This window comes from Nyctibius grandis, chromosome Z, assembly GCF_013368605.1.
Source record: "Nyctibius grandis isolate bNycGra1 chromosome Z, bNycGra1.pri, whole genome shotgun sequence".
Taxonomy (NCBI): Eukaryota; Metazoa; Chordata; class Aves; order Nyctibiiformes; family Nyctibiidae; genus Nyctibius; species Nyctibius grandis.
The window spans coordinates 70,073,404-70,098,463 of record NC_090695.1 but is presented as its reverse complement, the minus strand read 5'-3'; the positions used below and the strand labels follow the sequence as shown (position 1 = coordinate 70,098,463).

Below are 25,060 nucleotides of genomic sequence, written 5' to 3'. Positions count from 1 at the left end.
TCATCACTTACTGGGAATTCCCATTAGATTTCTTGTGCATTAGAAAATCTGATTAGCATACAAATTGTCCAGAGGCTATTGATTCAGATACTGCAATAGGACAATCTGAGTATAAGTTATATATCAAAACTGTGACTTCTAAAACAATTCACAGTAAAAAGACGAAAACAAGTTGAAGAGGGATTGTGATCTGGCTTTAAAGATTTAATAGAAGCATTGTTGTGGGCTGTTAAGAACTGTACAAACATGAATTTCCTATGCAGTATATGCAATACCTACATTTCACCTTAACAAGACCTTTCTTTTTGTAAGCTTTTCTTCATTTTGCCTTCAAAGGAAGCAGGAACAGGCCTTTGGAAGGAAACTGCTTTTATTAAGATACTTATCTGTATCACATTTCTGGATATTCTTTTGTGGGGAGTTAACTTGAGTAAATGCTGTGAGGTTGTCCCAGTATGGTAACACTTCTTAAACAGATGGAAATAAATAATGTCAAGGTGGGAATTCATGAAAGCAGTTTGCTCTGAGGAATCATTGTGTTTAAGCCCTTTTACTTTTTTTTTTTTTTTAATGGGATGCCATATTGCTGAACTGGTATTTTACAGCAGTGGCTTCCTTGTTAGTGTAGTTGCAGGGACAGCAGGAGGGAGAATGACAGAGATCACAGAATTAAATGCCTGGAGGAGGCGCAGTTCCTAGAAAATGGAGAAACAAAGTTTCTTATAAAGGTTCTTATATAACCACTCTCTTTTCACACTGCCCCACAAATCAATATTTCTTAGTGTAGGTGAGGCTTCACATGATGTTTGGTGATATGCAAGGCCACATCCTGAACTGTTGTATTTCCATGAATAAGCAAAAGTCATGGACTGATCAGCTGGGTCAGTGGTGTGCACAGTACCCTGCCTTGTGGGGATCCTGGATTTGGGAGGGACCTTGAGGCTTTGCTTCCTCGGGCAAACTAGGGCTGATAAGCATTACAAAGCCTCCTTGGAGAAGATGGCATTTTTTTTCAGGGAGCTTTTGCATTCCCCACTGCCTCATTATTCAGCCTCAGAAGAGGATGCCTATCTTCCCAGCCCCAGGGTGAATGCAGGGTTTGCAGCTGCTACTTTGTGAGCAGGGGGTTGCATGGAAGGAGAAATCAATTCAAAACTCACGTGTGAAAAAGGCTGTTAAATGCGGCAGGCATACCAAGCTACTGCATCAGGGAAGCAAAACCAGCATGGACAGATGAAAGAAGGGGAGGAGAAGTAAATGCAACAAGGGAGAAGGAGAGACAGGAGAAGTGAAAATCGGAGAAAATTAAATGCATTATTATAAACACAAACACACAAAGCCACAAAAAATCTCTGAATGCTGAGAAAAATTGGACTGCAAGCTACTCGTGACCATAGCTGTTGCCGTCATGAGGACCTGAGCAGTTGGACGGACAGCAGAGTGGTCTGAAAGGACAGGAGTCATCTAGAGTGGCTACGTCACGCTGCCTGGAAAGCCGTTGCCACCTTGGAGCCTGAGAGGGTTATGGATTAGTTCATATTAGTCCCACTAGGGAATCACAAACATAAGGTTATTTCTCACCCTTCTGTCTCTGGTATTTGTAAAGCAGTAAACTAATATCTCCTGGTACTTCTGCACCTGTAAAATCTAAAAAAAAAAAAAAACCAAACCCAAAATTACCGTCCCTAAATAATATCCCTTTACACCAACTGTAAAACATCTACTGCAATATGGAAATGAGCCAAACACAGTAACGGTGAAATAAGAAAACAGTGAAACTGTTAGTGCTAAAGAGCAGTTTGGAATAATTTCTAATACATCTCTGTCACTGGGAAAGGGCGTGCTGTCTTCCTTGATTGTCGTTTTAATTTGAATTATATCACTCCAAAAGGATCTTTGAATATGATAGGCCCTTTTGTTTAAGGAAAAAAGCAAGCTGTATGATCTGATGATGTAAGACTTAATCTCTGAGGAACTGTGACTTCAGTGGGAGCATTTATGCATGCTGAATCTGTCTAAAAGTTGCATCCCTCACATCTCAGATGGTGTGTAACAGTCTAGCTGTTGACACTGAGTTTATGTAATCCCAATGAAAGGAGTTATCTGACCTCTCCATACAAATGTAGTCCCTGCCACTGTGTAAAATGCTTATTTAATCTATTACTCTGCATGGGTTTTGGTGAATTCTAGGTGCAACTTCAGCAACAGCAGTGGTTTTGCACTAACCCTGCAATAAAATAGGATGAGAAAAATTAAAAAAAAAGGGGATCCAGTTTGGAGACAGTATTTTTTGCAATTCAGTGGCAAGTGTGAGGCATGCCATTCAGGCTTGCTTTACTACTATGTCTGCAACAGGGAAATTAGGATTTTGGCTAAGTACTTTCTCTGTGAATTAAATACTTGCTAAAATATTTGTGTGCATGAGTATGCGTGGTTGCTGGTTTGGTTTGTTCGTCGTCATTTTTTTTGTCCTGGACGTCACAAAGGTAAATGAAGTGACCAGAAAGTGAGAGACTGTACTGTGATCACAGCTAGGCAACAGGTCCTCTTTACTAGTGCTCACTGGGAATGGCCAGGGATTACTGGTGTGGCCTGTCCCTCCTCCGGGCCACAAAGGTCTCTGGGGGCCACAGGACATTTCTGAGGGCGTTTTACAAAAGCGTTGTTCCAAAACACGTTGTCCTCAGCTGGATAAGGGGTGACAGTAGCTGGGCACTGATTTGGCTTGGGAAGTTCTGCTGTTGTTTATATTTTATGCATACTCTTGCTTGAAGGCTAGTGGAACAGAAATTGTGATTGAGAGCCTGTCGTTCAAGAAATGACTTTTCAGTTGAAATAAAGCGATGAAGTTTAATGCAGTTTCTGTGATAAACCTTAAAATTGAAGTCACTAGTGGATTATGTTTACCATGATTTCTGTGCAGGGTCTGTGCTGTTAAAAGTTATTTGAACAGCAAGATGTCAGACAATGGCTTTCACAGTTCTGCCTTTATTGTCTTTGTTGGTATTTATAGGAGAAGCCCAGATGTACAAGCTAAAGAACAACTGTGGAAACATATTCAGTAAGTATGGTCCATGTAGGGCCTGAGTGACTGCTTGGTTTGCCTCTAATGTAGTTATTCACATCCCCTGCACTGTGGCTATAAGGCATTACGTTCTGATTTAGTTACGTGCCACAGCAAATTATGCTTGTGTTAATGACCTGCTACATGTAGAAGATACTGCAGATCACTGAATGCACTGAATACACATCACCGTTGTATGTAGATGAATTATTAAACAAGAATACAGCATTTTAGAGATTTATTCCTCTGTGGCTTCCAAAATGTCCTTGTTTATAATACTGACACTTTTAGAATGAGGCCCTGTATGCTATAGAACTACCAGTTAGGAGGATAGTTAGCTATTCCAAATCATAGTTGATGTTCAATGTACACAATGTTCATATATATTTTGAAGCAACAAGATCAGATTTGCAGGAAGGTGAGAGGAAGGTGGAACAGGATGCGACACGCAGTTGAAGCAATCAAGGTGAAGTTAGACACATTTCTTAATAGGTTTCCTATTTTGATGTCAAGATAGCTTCAGGGCTGACAACAGCTTGTTTCAAAAAATCTTTTCAGCCTAATATAATAAAAATAAGAACAGTTTTGCAATTGGTAGCTACTGTTACATTTTTTACTTTGCCTAATCCTTTCTAGGAAGGAGCTTGTGGATCCATCTGGCCTGTCTGAGGAGCAACTGAAAGAAATTCCGTACACTAAAATAGAGTGAGTTTATGTCAAGATTTTTCTTGTGAATTTAAAAGCCCACTTTTCTTATTTTACTGGGAACTCTGTCATACTGAAATAGGAGTGGGTTTACACATAATCTCTAAGTTTTTATCTACTCCAAATGCTTATCTAGGATGGCTTGGATGAGGATACTTAATCATTTTAAAACCTAATGTTTTCTCTTTACAAAATACAAAAAAAAATCATCTTCATCTCTCCCAATCTCTCCCACACACTCTTGAACCTGCTGGATGTCTGTATGTTCTGATGTCTCCCTATGCCATCCATCAGTTTGTTTTAGTTGTACACTACAGAACTGGAGAGAACTGAATGCAAACAAGCAAATCCGTTTATTTCCTAAACTTCTCCTTCCTTTTAAATTTTTATTCCGATCATCTAAGGCACTGTTTGACCTGTTCAGCCTCTTCCTTGCTTATCATGGGCAGCTGCCAGGGCATAGCTATTTCCTTAAGGACCAACATCTATTTCACTGTGATAATTGCCCATTTGGGATGCCATATGTCAGTGCAAGCAGCTGCCTGTGGCAGAAATGGGATCCCAGTTTGCATTACAATGTGCTTCCACAACACTACTAAAAGAAAAGGCTGATCTTAAAGCTGTATATATTAATGCATTCTTTATTAAGTAGTTTCATTCTCAAATGTGGGCATGCCAGTTTGTGACCTTTGCACTTTTAAAGCATTGAATTCCAAGTACAGGCTCATAAGAAAACCATCAGCCTTTTAAATTCAGCCAGCACAAGAAGCTGTCTGTTATACTTTAATAAGAAATGGGAGGATCTCTCAGTCTGCAGTTGAATTTATGTTTTTGCGCTGAAGATCTGGTTTACTAACCTACCGTTGTGAATTCTGTGTCTCTCTTAGGACTCAAGGTGACCCGATCCGCATTAGGCATTCACATTCACCTCGAAGCTACCGTCAATATCGGCGGTCCCAGTGCTCTGATGGTGAAAGATCTGTTCTGTCTGAAGTGAAGTATGTGAATGTGGTTATTAGCAATGGACTGGTTTAGTGTGGCCCAAAAGTTGTTCAAAGATCATGGTTAGATTGGAAGTGGCATAAACGTGATTGGTTGATGGCATAGGATTCAGGCAACCCTCTAAATAGTAGGTCTTCAGAGGTGAATGAGTCAGACAAGTACAAAAACATTTCTGGTCTGTTCTGGGCCACAGAGGCTTGCTTGATCCACTTGGAAGGTGGAAAAACTGAAAAAGCCAAAATAAACCTCTATTGCTCTTCAGTGGTAGGTCATGAAGTTGCCTAAGGAATGAGTTGCTTTCCAGGTACCTTCATTCTTAGTAGAGTTAAGACATCATCTGTATTAACTCTGTAATTCGTTTTATGGGAACTCTAGTACAACCCTCTTCAGCAATGAGTGGATCAGTCTTTCCTAGAAGACTGATTTGTAAAGAGTGTGCTTATGAATGGAAAAGTGACAGCCCTGTTCTCAGTTTTATTAAGGCCTTAGATACCAAAAGCAGTCCCCTGATGATACCACCCACTTGGGAGGTTAGTTTCAGCTGGATGGCACCCTGAAGGAGGTGTGGCACACCCATGATTTCAGGTGAGACTCATCTCACGTGAAGTTGGGTTGCCTCTGTAGACCAGGAGGAGACAGGCCCCTTGAGAAGGGATGGGATTGATCTATGCCCTGAAGGTGCCCACTGACCGCTGAGGATCAGCATGATAGCTTTCAGATGTCTAAAGTCAGGTGATAAGCCTTTTGGATTTTGCCTTTCAGATCTATGTAGCTGTCTGGGTCAGTTTCATTATTATTCCTTTGCACAGTTAAAATTTACTTCATTATAGCAATATCCATTTTGTAATATCGTGATTCCAGTGCAAAAACTGATCTGGTGCCTCCACTGCCTGTTACACTATGTTCAGATACGAAAGGTCCCAGCATCCAGTTGACTCAACAGGTTAGTAATTGTGCATCCTTTGCAATTTTTCTTTTTTGGAGGGAGAAGGGGGGTCTAGTGCTTTATTTGAATTAAATCTTTGTTTTTCCGTGAAAATTAAAGCTGGCTGAGGTTGTTTCAGCAGAAGGTGACTTGAAATTTTACGTTTTGCTTATATTTACACTTTGTTTCTATTTCCAAATATATGTAGTTCTGTAGCATATGCTCCTATGAACATCTGCTTCTGCTACTGGAGGAATCTTTTCCAGTTTGAGTTTGATGCTTCCTTAAGATGATACCCTGTTCTCCACAGGAGGAGAATCAACTTTCACAATTTCTTAAAATACGCAAGTGTGCTTGGGATAGAGTTGTAGTCACAACCTGCTATCATTTATTCGCCTCTCATTACTCTAAGACCTTATTAGAGGTTGCTTGGGCTTGAAGCATTGCTGTTTTTTTCTTTTTTCCCCCCAAATGCTGAATGTTTTTTTACGTTATTGAAACCTAAAAAGGATAGAACTTCTCTTTTTAGATGTAATCACTGGCTTTCATCATATATTATGGTACCATATCTCTCAGCTTTAATAGTTTTATTAAACTCAAAATGTGAGAAGCAGTTTATATTCAAAAAGCACTTGCAGGTCTGTTGTACACGCACACAAAAGGAAAACCAAAACACAGAAGAATTCCAGTTACCTAACATCCCACACCAGTCATCACGTCTGTTCATCTGGCATATGGATATACCAAAACAGCATGCTGATACTGTATGTAGTGTGGAAACCGCACAAAATACAACCAGCAAAACATGTCATATTTTATCTTATAAGCAGTTAGAATAAATCAAGCTTGAACAATTTTAAAATAATAAACAGGTATTTTTCACATTAAGGCTAGCTAACACACTACCTGTTATTTAATAGGAATTAATTTCAAGGATATTTGTATTTCTGCATAGGGTGGAAATTGAAAAAAAATGAGCTGTCCTTGATGGTTCTGTAAGGACTTGCTCCAGCAGTGAAGGGGAAGTTGTTATACGTAAGGCTAAGCACATTTACATGTTTTGTAGAAATAGGTAACTTGTGTGATTGAGTCCTGTTCAAAATTCACATTGTCTTATTTCCATTCTTATCCAATACCGCGTAGCTTAAATTCATGCCCTGGAGGGAATTAATGTTACAATGTTCAGTGTCCACAAACACCTCTCTTTTCCCTCTGCCCCAGCCCCCTCACAACAGTGGCCAGTAATTCCTTGCGAGCACTTGGTTGCAGTGTTTTGCTAAATACCAAATAATTAGTTATGGCATTTCCTCAATAGGGAATATGAATTCAAATAGCACAGAGGGGCAGCAGCTGGCAGGGGAGAGAGGAGGCGAGAGGGGGAAAGAGTTCTGTTTGATCAAATAAATGTAGAGACTTTAATATTCCTGGTGTGTGTATATATATATATATATATATATATATAAAAATTGTTATATCCTTAGCCTAAGGCTGTCATAGCAGCAGTTACCAAAATACAGTATTTAAATTCTGATATACCTTTTCATCAACATGTTTTAATTTGTTCCCTTCAGAGACAGAACGGATCTAAAGACAGTCTAATAGAAGAAACATCTCTGCTATCCACTAACAACGTCTATGGAAAACCCACCAGTAAAACTGTGAAAACTATACAGGTGTCACGCTTCAAGGTGGAGACTTGATTTCTGTAACTGAAGATGGTGAATGGATTTTATTCTTTGGAAACTGAGAATTTGTGTGTGTGTGCAAGGGAAGGAACTGAAGTCAACATGGTAGCAATTTCTTTGGGATGCTTGGAAGCGCAGCCTGCTTGCTGGGAAGGGCAAGCAATGCTTTTATCACCGATACCATTCTAGTGGTGTGACTGATGGAGGAGAAGCTGCCTGATTAGACAACCAAAAAGAAAAGTCTTAGTAAAACTGAATGATCAGCAGTTACATTTCCAAAAAAATGAACAAAAAAAATTGCTGCAACAAAACAGGCTTTATGGTCTGCTCTGTAACTGAATAGCCTTTTTCCAAAAAAATGACTGTTAACTGACATGTTCAGGACTAGGTGCTTCAAGAGAAGCAAGATAGTCATATTTTTGGCCAATTGTGCAATACAGTGTGATATGGGGAGAATTATCTTCACAATTTTTTATGGGGATCAACTTATGTCCTGAGGCATAAGGACTAATAGCTCTTACAAGGTTTATTTTAGCCTAGCACAAAACAGATCCTTGTGTTAATATAAATGTTGACTCAACCCATTTTAGCTCAGAAAGGATAGACACCTTGTAGCAGAGAGTTCCAGAGGTGATACAGACTTACTTTCCTTTGGCAGTTTTAAGTGTTCTCAACTTTGAGTGCCTCTTTTATGTAAGTGGACTATTTAATTGAACATTCCATACCATAGAAATACATCTATCATCTTATAGTGAACCACACTGGAAAAAAACTAGAGAATACGTACTGACCCACTGTATTAAGACTGCTTAGCAAGGCACTTACGTATTGGTTAAATGAAACTTGTAGAGTAGGATTTAAGACAGCTAGCTGCCTTTTTTTTTTTTAAAACTAGATTAGCAAAGTCTGCCTTAATCTCTTTTCGTATGAAACAATCAATGCTAGTACCTTCTGATACTTTCTCTGAGCCGTTTCTACTATGATAAAATGACAAAGGCAGTATTTCAGGTATGAAAAATTGCATTTTTTTTTCTATTGGTAGGAATAGTAAGTTTTAATGATGCTGCACGTTGAGTGGGTTATTTTTAGTATGTGTCTGAAGTGATGCCTAGCTCTTCTCCTGTCCTGTCACTTTGTACAAATAGCTGAAAGTCATTCCTCTGCCTCCCGTTTGTCCACAGTCAGCACAGGTATGAACCTTCTGGCGTTGCTAACTTATTCAGAAGCTTAGCAAAATCTTTGTGTTGTGAAAGTAACTTTTGCTAAGTGTAATCCCCAAACTAAATATTGAATTTGTCAAAGAGCATTGGAAATGTCTGTAGTAGCTCATGTGCCTTTTTACATCTGTTCTCCTTAAACTCAACTCCCGCCGCCTTCAGCGATTTGCAGTGATCCTGTGTCTTCTGCCCCTAGCAACACCATACCAGGGGACTGCAGCTGTCAGAAGAGCAATGCTGTTTGAGAACTGGAGTGATCATAAGGCATCTAAGTTATGCTTTACAAGAGGCATGGGATTACTAATACACATTTTAAGTAACAAAACTGAGAAGTGAAACCTTGTATGATGTGTTTTATTTTCCACTTCATTTTTTTGATTCTTTATTGTTTCATGATTTGAGGTGGTCAGGTGGATGCTACTAGCCAGGGTGGTAGCCATCCAGTTTGTATATTCCTGTCACAATATGGATTGGTCTGCAGGTTGGGAGATGCTGCATCATGCCAGGGAAGGCAGTTTCACTTCATAAATATTTTTCTTTGATCACTTCTTTGGACAGTTCTGCTTCTTCAGTCTCAGTGAGCAAATCTAAGGAAAGAGCTTAGAACCCCTATGTGGTAAAAATTCTGTTTTCATGGAGTTCTTCAGCATTTTCTGAATTTACTATGGATTTCATCCTAGGACATTATTGGGCTTGGGTTAAAGTATTTGCTCAAACTGTTTTGTAAGTCTGTTAAATGGTTTCATTGTCATTGCTCCAATTGAAAGTGATTCTTTAGGATCTATTTATGACCTTGTGTAGTATTCTCACAAGCACCAGTTAAAAACAAAACCAAAACCAACAAAAAAACCCCACAAACACACAAAAAAAATCATTGTGGCAAAGATTGTGGTGATACAGATTAATCTATAGAGCATCACCATATTTCGGAAGACTACCGAAATATGACAAACTACACAAGAACTGGTTACAGTGTCTGCAATGAAAGCCACTCCTTATTTCTTGAAGAAGGTGTTCGCTGGAGCATTGTGCACTTGCTTGTAGTTTGTTGCTTTCTAAATCATTACCATTATTCTGCATTCCTTACTCAGGCACAGGCAAGTAGAATGTATCTACTACTTTAGGAGGATTTGTGTTACTTTTATTTCAGAATTATCTGTACATAGTGTCCATATCTTGCCAATTCTCAAATACTGATCAAGAAAATTACTTGTAAGGTTTATATCCAACCTCATGTTTTCCTGTATGTTGTCATCTGCCTGTGGGCTTTTGTGTATTATTGCTGGATACCATCAGCCAAGCATGTGGTATTTTACTTATCCTATTACATCAGAAAATAGGCTTCCGTTTAGTCTAATAGTGATAGGTTTCAATTCTCAAGTCACAGGAGAGTTGTTTTGTAAATCAAGCCAACTTTTTTTTTGCATTTAAATGAGTAATTTACAGAGAGTCCTGGATTTGAGTTAGTGGTCTTCTCTCCAATGAGACTATGTAGGAAGCAGGTTTTTAGCAAGTGTAATGCTCAGTCTGGGGCACTACAATACAGTTTTGTATCCACAAAAGAAAGACTAAGCTTAATGCCTTTATTACATGTAAAGTGTCAGTGCTAGAACAAGGCAAAACTTGGACAAGGATGTCACTGTCAGCTAATAGTACAGAAAAAGAAACTTCTTCCATATGCGTGAGCTTCCTTTCCCTTCAAGCTCCTTTTCCACAAGTCATTTGAGGAAATGAACCTTTTCTTGAGATCTTGTTATTTCTGTGTGAGAGATACCTACAAGTGATCAATCACTGAAGGCACTTACTGTGTCACAGCTATGCTCTGTAGCCCTAAACCAGCCCTACAACATCTTTAAGTGGCCGGCCTCTTACAGCTCTGAGCTACACCTTTCCCTTTCCACTGTTCCTACCCTTCTGTGGCTTTCTTGCGGCTTTCACTGTCTAGAGGCACTTATGTTTTCAGACCTGGAATTTGGATGTCAGTCCAAAGTACTTGTACCTCCTGATGAGTCAGGCAAAAGACAGATGTACAACCACGTCAGGCAAAGTTTACCCTGGGGTTGGATGCCATAGAGACCTGTTCTCGCATGGATGAAGGACTGATATTTGAGAGACATTCTCATCCTAATTCTGCTTCTAGTCTGCTGAATTGATCTCAGGCCAACAATTTTAACTTTGTGCCTCTGCATTTACCTCTTCATAGATTTCTGTAATTGCTAAGAATAGGTAAGTTATGGAACTCTCTCACTTACTAATTAGCAACACCTACAACATAGATATACCTCTTTGCAAAACATGTGTTTTATACAATAAAGAGGGCTTGCTAACCACACCACAAAAGCATTTTTTTATATCCCATATTGGTCCCCTTGCTTGTTAGCTGGTTTCTTTCATTAGGAGCTATCCTTGACCTGCTGTTTTCTGAACTGCACTTCTTACCAGTATCCCTAACCTTGCAACTCGTATTCTAATTAAGCTTATTTTATTGAAGATGTTGGTTGGGGAAAAAAAAATCACTACCATTTAATTGCCAAATCAATCATCTTTATACAAGTGAATATTGAACTGAATAGATAGCACATATTCTTTTGGGAAAGCCTGTTTTAATTCAAAGCTCCCTAGAAAGATGTTTGAAAACCACATTCATAAACATATCAATGTGATGCGTATGTTCTATTTACATTAAGTATTCATGAAGCAACTGTGTGCTTTATTTTAAATTGAGTTTGATAGATGGCTGTGTCAATACTTGTGTCCAGGTTATTTAAAAGTCAAGTAAAACTTGAATTTTTAGGGCATTCCATGGTTGCCTGTGTGTCTTATTTACATTACACAAAGGAGCAAAGCCTTCAGAAACATAGCTTCATTTGACAACACCATCTGGTAAAAACAGGTGTAGTACCAATTAAAATCCACTTGAAGATACAGCTTCTCCAGATTAAGTATTTTTCCTGGTAACAGAAAGTTGTCAGCGTTAAGTTTTATACTTCCAGTGCACATCCATACTACAGTTCCCTTTCTTACCTATAAATCACCAGAAAGCAAGAGCAGACTACAAAAGCTGTTAAACCAAACATACAGATGCAGACCCAGTGTGGCAGATGCTCTCTCCTTAACGTGCCTGTTCTAATTTCTCTCCTTGATAAAGAGTTGTGGTAGGTTGACCCTGGCTGGATGCCAGGTGCCAACCAAGCTTATCTATCTCTCCCCTCCTCAGGAGGACAGGGCAGGGAGAGAAAATCAGATGGAAAAAACCCTCACAGGTCAAGATAAAGGCAGTTTAATAAAGCAAAAGCAAAGGCTGCCTATGGAAGCAAAGGGAAACAAAAGATTTATTCTCTATTTCCATCAGCAGGCCATGTCCCGCCACTTCCTGGGAAGTAGAGCTTCAGTACACATAGCAGTTGCTCTGGAAGACAAATATTGTACTAAAAAATGCCCCCGCCCACCCCCTCCTTTCTCTTGGCTTTAACTGCTGAGCAAACATCATATGGTATGGAATATCCTTTTGGTCAGTTTGGGTCAGCTGTCCCAGGTGTGTCCCCTCCCAAGATCTTGCCCACCCCCAGCCAACTGGGATGAGGGGGGAATGTTGGAGAGACAGCGGTAATGCAGCAGCCAAAACACTGGTGCATTATCAACACCTTTCTAGCTACCACTACAAAGCACAGCACTATGAGGGCTGCTACACGGAAAAGCAGCATCTAACTCCATCTCAACCAGACCCAATACAAGAGTGAAGAAAACCACTGCCCTCCTAGCTGGTCATAATTTAAATGATACACCTTACTTACTGTAATGTTAAGATCTCAAAAATAGCTAGGACTCTGTATTTTTTTTCCTCAGTGAGAATATCAGAATGTACTTGACATTCTTCATAAAAATACTACCATTACATTTATTACAAATGAGCCGCTTTACTAGGCCAAAGGGCTAACAGATATACATTCAAGAATGCCCCGACAGGTCACCCACTGATACAGACTGTTTTCATTTAACAGAGCTAGCCTTAGTCAACTCAGATGCAGTGGGCTAAAAGGCTAAGAGGAATTTGGAACAAGCCAGTTTTCTTTCTGTGCACACCTCTCAAGAGTTCTGAGCCTTTGCTACCAAGAGCCCTCTTCCACAGACCGCTGGAGGCAAGTAACAGAAAGAAGGGTTGGTGGAGACCTTTGTTCTCTTACTCCCCTAAATCCCCTCAGAATCTGTTCTCCTTTCTACATTTTAATACTATCAACTTCAACAGTCTGTCAGACATTGTGTTCATGTAAAACAGAGGAAGGGGAAAAAAAAATTAAGGAGTCTCAAGGTTTTTTTCCAAGGGTACAGTCCAGTTAGCCACTCATAAAAACTAAAAGGCAGTCCTAATGCTTAACACCATACTTACATGGTTGCCAGCATTACTATTTTAGTAATCAGTGCCTCTTACCACCCACCTATTCCTCCCTCTACCTCACTTTTTCTTTGTTCCACCACACTATGAAGCAGGTATTATACACTGAAGCTTAAGATTCTAACGTTTTTCTTGTTGAAAGGGAATTAACATTTTTGACAGCCATCATTAAAACTTGACATTAGCTGTTGCTCTCAAGATTTTAAAAACAACAACAAAGTCTTAAAAGCTACTCCTTGCAGTCTTGCACTTTAAGAACAAAGACCCATGAGCAAAACTCCTGAGCAGATGGTTATCTTCAGGGAACATAATCCCTAACAGAAACGGTAAGCTTTCAAGTGTATCCAATAATTACATGTTGGATCCCTAAAAATTAATTACTCTTGTCTAAATTTCCTTCCCTCTTGACAAACTAAAAACTAACTTATGCTTAGACTTTGCATTAGTAATTTGCTTACATTCAGTACTGAAAAAGCAGACATTGCAAGATACGTAATTTCAGCATTTGCTTTTTGATAAGATTAATTTATAGTAAGTCTTCCTGAAGAAACAAGCAAGAATTCCAGTTGCTATCCCTACAGTATTTCACTCCAAGTTTAGCTGAAGTACCATATTATGCAGATGATCAAGGTAATAATAAACCAAGCTTGCAGTTTTCCATGTTGGAGAAATACCTTTGCTGCTATTTTTAAACCCAGGTTTGCTGAATTTTAACTTCTACTTTTCCTCACCACAATACAAATCTCAGGTAACCCAGTCTCCGAGTACTACAGAAGACCATGGTTTCAGAGACCACATCCAATCCACTTAATAGTTCCTAAGTTTTATTCAGTCCAAAGGGGTGAATTGTTATCCCCCCAAAAAACGTACAGGAAGTCAGAACTGCCAAACAGAAGCAACTGCTATTATAGCTTGGGAAAGGTAAGAGATTCTGAGAACAGAAACATAAATCTTTATTTTTTTTGTCTACATAAATATCACTGGACACTGCCCCAATACAGTTAAAAGCACCTTGTTACTACATGCAGGCTTAATATTCCATCTTTTTTAACAGTTTTTTATTCTTTATGAAGTAGTCTTGCATAGATGGCCACTGGTCTCAGGCTGGTTCTAACAATTCTTTCTAGGGAAAAAAGTAAACACAATGTGAGACTGGACATATGTACCACACAGCTGTTTTCAGTAACATCCTCTAGATCCCCAACACTGGTACAAAGTTACAAGGATCAGTTTCCCCCTCATTCCTTTGGAAAAAAGTCAAAAGCTAAAATCCGCAAATCTAATTTTTAAGGAGCCTACATGCAAGAGAGGCTCTTTGCCCATCTAAGCAAGACTTCAGATCCTAACTACAAGTTGGTGGCAGTACTAACACCTAGCTAGTGGGAATCAACAGAAAGCTTCGCAGTAGTAACTCATGCACACATATGTCTGTGCATTATACGACAGTTTAAGAGAATAGTAAGCCAGTAATAGAAAGCCAAGATTTAGTAATTTTATGTTTAAAACCAAGTTGCAGCCCTCTTATTTGTTACATAACTCATAGTGGATTACACATACATTTCTCATCCCAGTGTCTGACAGGTTCATAGAAAAAAAGTGCCCATCTTATTCTTCAGCCTTGCAAAAACCCCCAGTGCCTATGATGCTAAAGGTCTGATATGGATTTCACTACTTCATTTTCTAGTGACAGCACTGGTAAAGCATTAAGTGCGTATGTGTTTTTCATGTTGCTCAAGTAGATTTTCACATTTCAATGCATGAAACTTTCTGATTCTAGTACCTTCAAGGGCATTATGAAAAACTTGAAGGAATTTCATCACTTCGCTGAAGACTTCTGTTACATTCTCTCCTGCAAGGAAACCAGCAGTGATGTAGTGGATCTTGTGTCACTCAAGTTCACTTCTGTATGAACATGTATATGTTCATGCAAAATACTGAAACCATCTTCAGTTTATTTTTCCCAAAAAGTTACTTGAGTTATTTCTCATCAAGAAATAGCCTTTAAACAATGCCAGATCAACTGGTCTGGTAGCTGCTGGGAAGTAACTTTCTGAGTGTCTCCAGCACTGACAACTATTGAATCACAAACTTCCTTCAGAGCTTGACTCAGCTCAGTTTGCACAGCTTTGCTTAAGAGCTTGTCATGTTGTCTTTGTGAGCAGCTGCCAAATAATCAGTCTGCTTTCCCAGAGCTGCAGTCACATTTTGAAAGCTGCTACTGCAAACACCAGACAACTATACAATCTATACTTCTCTTCTGCAGTAGTTCGTACAGTATTATCGATTTCTAGCACAGTGAAAAGAGAAAGAAGAACAAAAAAGATGGCAACAAAATTGTTTATGACTCAAAAGCCTGAATAATCCAAAAGACTGATTAATGGGTGCCAAATGCCACCCCGGTTCTTTACGGAACTTCTTTTCTCTCTTCCGTGTTTTCTTGAACAGTATTTATAGTTCTTCCCTAGAAATATCACTGGGCAGCACTGTGTCTCAGTACCCTCCTGTCACTATGTCTCTAGGAGAGCTGGATGCACCAGTGAAACAACAAAAACAAGAACGCAAATACGCAAAAGATACTTTTGGTTCTTTTTGCATCTGGGAACATAGCTTCTGCATAATGAGGTTTAAATGAGGCATAATTGCACAAGATGTGTGAGCAGGACATCTTTTATTGGCTTTCTACTCCATTCAATCTACACTTCATCACTGCTGTACTTTCCTATGTTTGAGCAGCTAGTCTGTTCACAGTCACAAAAGTCATCTGCTCCTGCTAAAAAAACCTCCAGCATCTTTTTCTTTCACTGAGTATTGCATAAAGTATTCAACAGGAACACCACTCTCTAGCATGTGGTGTAACACTGCAACCCTTTCTAATTTACAAGACAATCAGTCATTTCTTCAGTTTGACTTAAGTTTGCACTCTGAATCTCACCTTCAACTTAGTCTCTATAAATTTATAGTCTGTCTAATAGTTTATTCAGTATGGTTTACATCCCCTGAAATGCAGGTAAGGTATCATAATGATTTTTCTAGTACTGGATCATTCTTACATCACTTTTCCAATATTGATGAAGAAGTTCTTGGCTTCAAAGACTTGGATTACTTGTCATGACCTTGGGTACATAGGTTTCATAAACCACAGTTTCGACACTGAAGAAATCTTTGATAATACATGCAATTTTATTAATGCCTTGTTTGTACCACTGAATTTCATGCTGATCTGCACTACTTAACTTTTCAAGGGTTGGCTTTTCCAAGACTTTACAGTGAAACAGCATTTTGCATATTAAGATTCTGAGCTTTCATGTTTCGCCAGTCTTTAAACATTTTCAGTCCTTATATTCTGAACTGATCCACAGTATCACCCCCAAAAACCAAACATGGAAAAGCACAGACGCCTCTTGGACACACTGGCTGCCACACACTGCTTTTGATAAGCCACACACACCAAACTTTTTACTTTAGGGTTTCCACTTTGCTTTTGTTGATAAGAACACAGTCATCAGGCTGATCCCACTCTCAATGTTTCAATTCTAATTTCTGCTCTAAAGTCATTCTGCCGAACTTCTTTTACAACAGAAAGTCTGCTTCATCTTGTGTCCTTCAGTGAGACAAGGCTGAAGGACACAGCTGCACAAGAAATTATTGTCACTCACCTCATGAAGGAAGTTGCAGGACAGCTGGGCAATCAGTACTTTGTAACCTTTTCCTACAGGCCCTTCTCATGCTCAGAGGCTTTCACCACATAGGGCTATCTCAGTGAGCTTCTGAACTTCCAGCGAGAACTCTGTAAGAAGCATTCATAGTGTTAAGCATTCTGGCAGGAACAGACCCTGCAGTCCTCAAGTTAACAGCTGCCACTGCTAGCAATATTAAAGTATACTTCACACTTTCAAAAGTGCATCAAAGAAAGACTGTTCTACGTACAGCAAAGGAGTAGAACACATTATTATCCAACATCGAATAGTCCTAATAGAGGGATTCTCTTTATACCTTTCTGACACCAGACATAAATAACAAAAAAGACAAACGCACAAAGGCAAACCACATTTTTTCCCCGTTAAAGATTTTAATCTTTTCTGTAACTTGAGTACTCTGAAGCTATAGATCTCTTTTTGCAACAGAAAAACTAGAGGCCACTGCAGGAGTCCAAGATGTTATGTACTAATTACTTGCAGCACATATGTAAGAAGTTACCATGACAGACAGGACAGCTAAACAATGCTAAAGTAGCCATTATAATTTTTGTTTTTCCTCTTTTAATAACTGTCAGATTCTTCATTTAAAAAGACTGAAGCATAAAATCAACCATATGATTTCTACAGTTTTCTTTTGTCCTTGCAAAAACAGGGAGGAGGAGGTAAATAACCAGCTCCTTAAACAGTTTGAGCAAGAATTCCTGTTTGCCTTTTTTGACACCACATTCATTCTGGACAGGAATGAATGGGCAACACAAAGGCAAAAGTTTAAGTATTAGAACTGATCATCTCTGCAAAATTAAATTAACAGAATATTAAAAAGATCAATTCATCAACAGGCAAATACTTAAAAATTCACAAGTACGTAATGGTTTATACAGAGTGAGCATTTAACAAGAAAAGCCAAGCATACCATGCTCTTGGGACATCTCGTGGTCATGTTGATGCTTGCTTACCCCATCGACAGACTTCCATTGCTTTCATCTGAAATAAAAGGGAGAACACACTTTCACTTGGAAGAGTGACCGAGATACATGAACAGTACAAGGAGCCTAATAAGAAAGACTTGAAGTAATTGCCCCATTTCAAAGAACAGACAGCAGACTCTGTGCCCCTGGCAGCAAAAAAAAAAGGCCCAATCACCCCATCAGCACAGTTTAAGATTAAGGGCTACTCTATTACACGAGTTCCAGTGGCCTGCTACAGCAAGGAATTATGCGGAAACCCACCAACATCTCAGGAAGCCAGACACAGGAGACTGTGTATGACAGCCACGTTCCTCTCTTCCACATTACTGAAAAAGTATTCCTTTAAAATGGGTGGTGCTCCCATCGAGGGATATATAGAGAGAGTTTAAGACTATGCAGTGCTGCGCACATGGCAAAAGCCTGCCTAAAAGAGTTCAACGTAAACCAACTATGTAGATAAACTAGAAAACTCGCTCTTCCAAGAGGTGAGCTTCTGGATAGTTCTCCCAAGCAGCAGTGAGCGGCCTACATAGAAACCTTCAAAACTATAAACAGAGGCTGAAGGACCACCAATTCACTCACTGCTTTGTTTCATAGAGACAAGACAACGAGGCGGGGAGGGAAGGTCGTTCGTCTGCTAAAGCAGCACGGCCGTTCCCCTGACAGAGCGGCACTGCAGCCCCGGCCAAGCCCCCACAGCTCCAGTGCCCGCTGCAGCCTGGCCTACCGCTTCAGCGAGCACCCCGACCCGATCAGCCGCCGCTAGCTGAGAGCGGTCAGGCTCAGGACCCGTAAGGTGCCTCGGTTCCTTCCCCGCGCCCCGGCGGACGGACGGACGGACTGGCGGGCGCGCCCCATCGCGAGCGCGCGCCTGCCCCCCTGACCCAGCCACCACCCAGCGGCCTCCGCGCGGGCCGGGGAAGAGACCAGCGGCCCCTGCTGCTCCCAGCGTCCCTCAAGAGGGGCGAACCAATACTCTCAAGGAGGGGTGGGACACACACCGTACGCCAGTTTCTCCCGCAGCGCAGAGGCCGCGTACCGGGTCTTTCACAGAAGCGAGGCTACAGCCTCAGTTTCTTCAGCAGGCGGAGTCCAGACCAGGTGAATCCGCCGGGAACAAGGCGGCGAGGTCTGGGCCTACACCGCCCCTTGTCCACCTGCGCGGACACAGCGATGGAGGCACCCCGGGGAGAAGAAGCGGGGCAGCCCCACCCCGCCCCGACACCTGCGCATGCGCAGTGCCGCCGCTGCCGCCGCTGGCCGCTGAGTGGCGCGTTGCGCTCGGGGCCGCTGGCCGGAGCGCGGGGCGATGGCGCCCGCGGTGGGCGCTCCCTGCGCTGCGGCGGTGGCGGGCGGCCGCTCCCGCGCTGCCTCGGGCTGTGGTGCCCAAGTGGCTGCTGTGGGAAACTTACCGGTGTCGCTGTTCTCTTGTAGCAAAGGGTCTGCCGTGCGTGCGGCGTATTTACGGCAGCGGGCTGAGCGCGCTGTGGGGCCTTCCCCTGGATGGGTTGTCCAAGCTGGGTCCCTGAGGTGCAGTTATGCTGCCACGGGAAACGTCTTTCGTGCCTGAAGCTCTCATGCCGTTAAGCTTTCCTGCTGCAGGCACCGGGTCCTCCAGGGCAGCACTCTCTGGAGGACCTGCGTGGTGGGAGGTGGTCCTCGCGCTCACAGGCCGCATGAGGTTTCAGTTCTGAGCACGCTGGGTTTGTGTTTGTGCAGTAGCTCTCCTGTGTAAGGTGATGAGGTTCATAGTGAGGTGACAGCACATAAACACCTTGATCTTGTGTATCACTTATTTGTGATCGTGTTGGTAGTGCCCTGCTGTTTGCTCCCCAGCTGGAGGAGTGTATGCAAAGTAACCAACCTCAATTCAGGTAGGAGAAATGTGCAGTAGCCCTGGACATTGACCGCTTGAATGCTGGCAGAGGCTCGGTTCTGAGTGCACAATTTCCAGATTTGCTGACCCTGTAAGTGGAGGCAGTACATGTTTGAATGACTGTGAGAAGTGGGGAACAGAGCAGCTACGCACACCAGGAGGATAAACTGGGACCATGTCTGGAGAAAAAGTAGAGTGAGGCTAGTACTAGCTGTAGAGAAACCTAAGCCTTGTACAGCTGTCTTATCTGCCTTTCTTGCCCTGCTGCTTACAGTTGCTAATGCCTGCTTGCTGCTTCTAGCTCCTCCATACCTGGGAATTGCAGAGAGTGGTTATGTCTGGTGTCCAGAAGGCAGAGTTGCAGTCACTTCTGCAGGACAGGCTGATGTGTGACATCTTAGTTAAATTACAGGAGATCATAAAAGGGTTGCCAAATGCCCAAGTGTTACAGAAGAGGCATGATTTCATTGCAGCCTTGATAGTTGGGGAAAAAAGATAAATGTAAGAAAAAGCTAAGGGGCACACAAATGTCACCACTCACAGCTTCTGGAGAAGTGTACAGGCTTGTAGGAGTGCAGGATTCTTCCTTGGGTAATTTAGGCTCAGTTTGCTTCACAGAAACTTGCTTTTATGTCATTATCTCCAAAGCAGACAGGGTGTTAGTTTATAGCAGAACTAACAAATACTGTTAACATTAGTTTTAAGCAGATTCACCTTTAGTAGATTTGGCTTGTCATTCAAAATTTTGTCTTCCACATAAAGGAAATTGTCTCAAGCGTTTCCTCAGGCCTAACTTGCGCATGCATAAAGGTCGTCACTTTGAGTAAAGTGGTACTTAAAGATGTAGTTGGTCTTGCAGAGGATGCTGATCAGACTGTTGCTGACAGTCAGGCTAGAAAATCAGTGGAGATCTGTTATTGTGTGTTGCTGATGCAGTCAAGCATTGATTTGCAGCTCAGGGACAGCTGCCTGGACAGAAGTTTAAGTCAAATGGAACTAGTCCAGATTTGATTACGTAAGTGAATAGTACAGTGAAGAAAAAGCCTTTAATGTTGTGACATTTGTTATTTGTGCCGGGGCATACAGGAGAGCTCAAATAGCTACATGAGCAAACATTCTATCTATAAAACACTATCTGATTATATGAAAAACTGGGTCATTTCAAGTGTCCCCAGAAGTTGTTACTGAATCACAGAATGATTTGGGTTGGAAGGGACTTTCTAGTCCAACCCCCCTGCCACAGGCAGGGACATCTTTCACTAGATCAAGTTGCTCTTTCACTAGATCAAGTTGATTCACTTGGTCACATCTTTCACTAGATCACTAGATCACATCTTTCACTAGATCACTAGATCACACCTTTCACTAGATCAAGTTGATTCACTAGATCAAGTTGCTCAAAGCCCCATCCAGCCTGGCCTTGAACACTTACAGGGACAATTTACATTGACAACTTACATTGACAACTTCTCTGGGCAATATGTTCCACCCTCACAGTACAGAATTTCTTCCTTATGTTGGTCTGAATCTTCCCTCTTTTAGTCATCTTTTAGTTTAAACCATTGCCCCCTTGTCTTTCTTATAAGCCCCCTTTAAATATTGAAAGGATGAAATAAGGTCTCCCCAAAGCCTTCTCTTCTCCAGGCTGAACAACCCCAAGCCTCAGCCTTTCTTCATAGCAGAGGTGTCCCAGCCCTCTGACCATTTTTGTGGCCCTCCTCTGGACTCACTCTAACAGGTCCATGTCTTTCTTGTGCAGTACTCCAGGTGAGGTCTCACAAGAGCAGAGTAGAGAGGAAGAATTCCCTCCCTCGACCTGCTGGCCATGCTTCTTTTTATGCATCCCAGGATACAATTGGCTTTCTGGGCTGTGAGCACACATTGCCAGCTCATGTCCGATTTTTCATCCACCAGGATCCTCAAGTCCTCTTCAGGGCTGCTCTCAATCCCTTCATCCCTCGATCTGTATTGGTACTGGGGATTTCCTTGACCCAGATGCAGGACCTTGCACTTGACCTTTTTGAACTTCATGAGGTTCACATGAGCTCACTCCTCAAACTTATCAAGGTCCCTCTCTGAATGGCATCCCTGCCCTCAAGCCTAGCAGGTTGGTGTCATGTGCAAAGTTGCTGAAACAATCAGATACCATAAGAAAAGAGTGACCAAATTTGATTTTATATGACAGACATGGGTTAGTTACATTGGTCACAAATCTTGTGGTTCCTCTCCTTACTGAACACCTTACAAGACAGTAAAAATAATCAGTGGAACAATTTACAAAGGACAGGAAGTGATTCTGCATTGCTGAATTTTTTTTTAATCACCTGATTGATTTAGTCCAATCAGGGATAGGATTTTTCTGAAAGTGGCAATATAATTCAAAAAGGAATGACTTCATGTCAGGCACTTCTGTGGCTTCTGATCTAGATGATCACAGGGAATCTGAATTCCTAATCTCTGAAACCATGAATATTTTATTTAAGTGTCCTCAGGAAAACAGGACATGCTGAATTAAGGGCATAATTAACAATAATTCTTAGTTATCTAGTGGATAAAAATGTCGTCTTGAGGTGGAAACAAATACCTTGCTGCCACATTTAAGTCTCTAGGAGCTTTAACAGAAGGTGCTTGTGAATCGTGGTTTAGCAGGCTAAGGCATTGCAGTCCTAGCAGTCTGCCTTGTTGTTCTGCCACAGATTACTGTACCTGTTGCACGGTTAGCTGAGTGAATTAGCTGCTCTGATACAAAGCCCTGTTGTAGCTTTCATGGCCTCTTGTGGGGTGTCTGAGCTAAACCATGGACCTGCAGCATGCAGTGGCTGAGGTATTCCAGTCTGTCAACCTAGCCACAGGGCACAAGGGGAGAGCTTGACCCTGCAGTGTTTAAGACAGAAGAGCTTACCTACCTAGTGAAAGGCTGGAGACTTGAGACACTCAGCCTTTTTGGCTTTGAAGTTAATATTTTCTATTTGATTTCCTAAAGATGTGATTAATGATGATCTTAATGATTGTGATTAATGATTTTGCTTTATGTCAGTTGGTGATATTTTTAAAGCTGGTTTCAGCGAAATTTGTCAAAATGCTAGAGGAATACTAAGTTCTTGAAGGTTTTGTGAAAAATCGTCATCTGGCTAGCCAAAAGACCCTCTAAGTATTGCATGCGCTACTTGTCATCCTGCCAAATGGAGAAAGCATGGGAGGGAGGAGTGATAATATCTACACTCACTGATGTATACTTCTCCACAATTTTCTTTTAAATCCATAAAGCTAGCTTGTGAGTGGCACAGCAATCTTCCAGCAGTGAAGTACCTGTCTCTAAGTAGGTGTGGGCCTGTCTCTAACTAGGTGTGGACAGGAGTTGTGTTTCCCAGCTCCACTGAGCTGCTTAGAACCCAGCACTGAAGCAAGTCTTACCAGCTACCTAACCTGAGGTTTTCCCTTTCTGTTTAAATATTTTTGAGCACTTCCTGAGCATGCACTAAAGGCCTCTGAAGTATTTTGTCAGACCTGAGAATATTTCTGACAAGTTAGCGCTGAAAGAGACTATTTAGGCTTTTGATGGCACTGGCTGTAGTTCTAGAAAATACTGCACAGCAGCAATGATCTCTTATTTCACTGTTACTTCCTATTTTCAAAGTATAATTCAACAGCTGGCAACTGACATCTTCAGATGAGGGCTTTTTTTTTTTCCCCTCCTGGAAATGTCATGTCAAATTACGATAGTTTATTACAAGTTTACCACTACATGCAAGGGAGGGTGAAACTAATAGTCTGACCCAATTCAATGTTCAGTCTCAGTCTGCAAGGACAGTGCAGTAGAAACACTTTTGGATCCCCATCCCTCTCAGTAGTCATTCATTTCCCAGGACACTAATAAGCAGTCAAAATCTGAATGTGTAATAAGCATCTTGTTTTGTTCCACTCTGTCTGGGTGTGTCCTTAGTTTTCCTGAGTAAATTCCAACACTAACTGTAAGGGTATAATTCCCCGTTGTGCTTTCTTCAGCGAGAAAAAACAGTTCCTGCCCTTCCTGGCTTGTGGCCTCTTGTTCCTGTTCCCAGCATCAATTAACTGCTCCACGAATTTTGTCAGTGCCAGTGTTTCTGGCAGCATGCTATAAAACAGGTCACTGAAACTATCAGGACTCCTAAAAACAAGTGATTTGGCCTCGGGCACAATTAAAATATGCAATAGAAGAAAATAAAATTAACAAAAATAGTTAAATAGAACCTTAGTAGAGCCAAGAAAGGTTCGAGTTTAACATACGCACTTTAGTTTGGGATGTGTGTTGCACAGAAAGCTTGCAAATCCACGTATTCTTTTCTTCCTTTTGCTCATACATAACAAGGAGCTGCTGTGTACACAATATTTTAGTGATGTTAAAGGAAATCCTAACACAAGCTGATAAAGAGGGTATCTCGAGGGGGCATTGTGAGTAGAAGCTGAAATACCTCTAAAGTGCTTTGTGAGCAGTGACTCATTAGTGTGATGTTGCTCCTGCCCTGTTGTCTTGTGTGATTTGGAGCACTTTCAACGCCAGGCTTTCTGCATGCCCTTGCTGAATTCCCACCAAAGTTGCAGGGTGTGATTTCTTTGGCTTTTTGTGTGCTTCATTTCTCTACAATTTTTTTTCCTGCAACCCACCAGAGGTCAGTGTGATGCCAGGAATGCCGAGGAGTAGGGCCAGGACAGTAATGCCGAGGTTCCGCTGCTGGCTAGGATCACAGGAATTACTTGAGTGCAGCAGTGATCTGTCTAGCAGCGTACCTTGTCTTCTGTCAGTACCAGTTGAATTAGGAGAAGGGTATGAAGCTGGCAATAGGTCAATGTGAAGTCACCTGTAGATGGTGAGAGTGTTAGAGGTTGACTAAACTCCAGAAGCATGAAGCTTGCTATGTCTTTCAAAGGATGTTAACATCAATTAGCAGCATTCCAGATATTCTGGAGAGCCAAAGAAATGGCCAAGTCTTGCTAAGCTCTTGTCTTAGTGGCTAACACAGGTCACAGCGTATTTGCAGTTTGAAGGAGAAAATTGTTTGATACTCAGTTTCTCACCTTTTTTTCAGTTCTATGTTCTAGTATCATGAGGCAGGATGAACAAGTTCCCAGGATTTGTCCCTTCATTATTTTGCACGTTATTACCAGTTTTACCAGTTTTCCATGGAAGAGAGGCACTCCTGTCTTTTAGGCTCTCTTTTTCGTTATTCTTATTATGTTTTCCTGAGTTTATTAGGAAATAATCCCACCTGTTTTGAGGTAGAATGCCTGGTAACAGCATACAAAATTCCAGCTAAGTCTGTACTACTGGTTTCTGCAGAAGCACTGTATTATTTTTATTATTTTCCCATCTCCCTTTCATCAACAGACTTCAACGTTTCCCTTCCTTTTCCTAGCGGCACCTGTGCATCGAATAAAGGTCTTCACCAGGCTACAGTGACGTGTCAGTTTCCTTCAGAACTGAGGATATTAATTGGAAACGTTTTAGGACTCCTATCCATAAAATTTTTTCTCCAATGTGTTTTACTTT

At 41.3% G+C, this 25,060-nt stretch overlaps 1 protein-coding gene, 1 long non-coding RNA gene and 1 other non-coding gene across 6 annotated transcripts in view; 1 reads left to right on the top strand and 2 right to left on the bottom strand.

Moving 5' to 3' along the window:
• Positions 1-11,401, top strand: part of EPB41L4A (erythrocyte membrane protein band 4.1 like 4A) — a 143,560-nt gene extending 132,159 nt beyond the window's left edge. For all 4 annotated transcript variants that reach the window (XM_068422370.1, XM_068422369.1, XM_068422368.1 and 1 more), the window contains 5 exons: positions 3,014-3,061; positions 3,701-3,769; positions 4,657-4,767; positions 5,633-5,714; positions 7,268-11,401. In XM_068422370.1, coding sequence (XP_068278471.1) covers positions 3,014-3,061; positions 3,701-3,769; positions 4,657-4,767; positions 5,633-5,714; positions 7,268-7,396 — 439 coding nt within the window. In that variant the 3' untranslated portion in view covers positions 7,397-11,401. The remainder of the gene's footprint in view (positions 1-3,013; positions 3,062-3,700; positions 3,770-4,656; positions 4,768-5,632; positions 5,715-7,267) is intronic.
• Positions 11,402-13,927: 2,526 nt separating this feature from the next.
• LOC137676657 (uncharacterized) lies at positions 13,928-18,563 on the bottom strand. The gene is made up of 4 exons (XR_011050113.1): positions 18,385-18,563; positions 17,603-17,673; positions 16,648-16,778; positions 13,928-14,114 (listed from the first exon to the last, which is right to left on the bottom strand). It is a non-coding gene; the product is annotated as an uncharacterized lncRNA (long non-coding RNA).
• Positions 17,322-17,452, bottom strand: LOC137676968 (small nucleolar RNA SNORA13). Its single transcript, XR_011050199.1, has one exon. It is a non-coding gene; the product is annotated as a small nucleolar RNA SNORA13 (small nucleolar RNA).
• Positions 18,564-25,060: the final 6,497 nt, after the last annotated feature.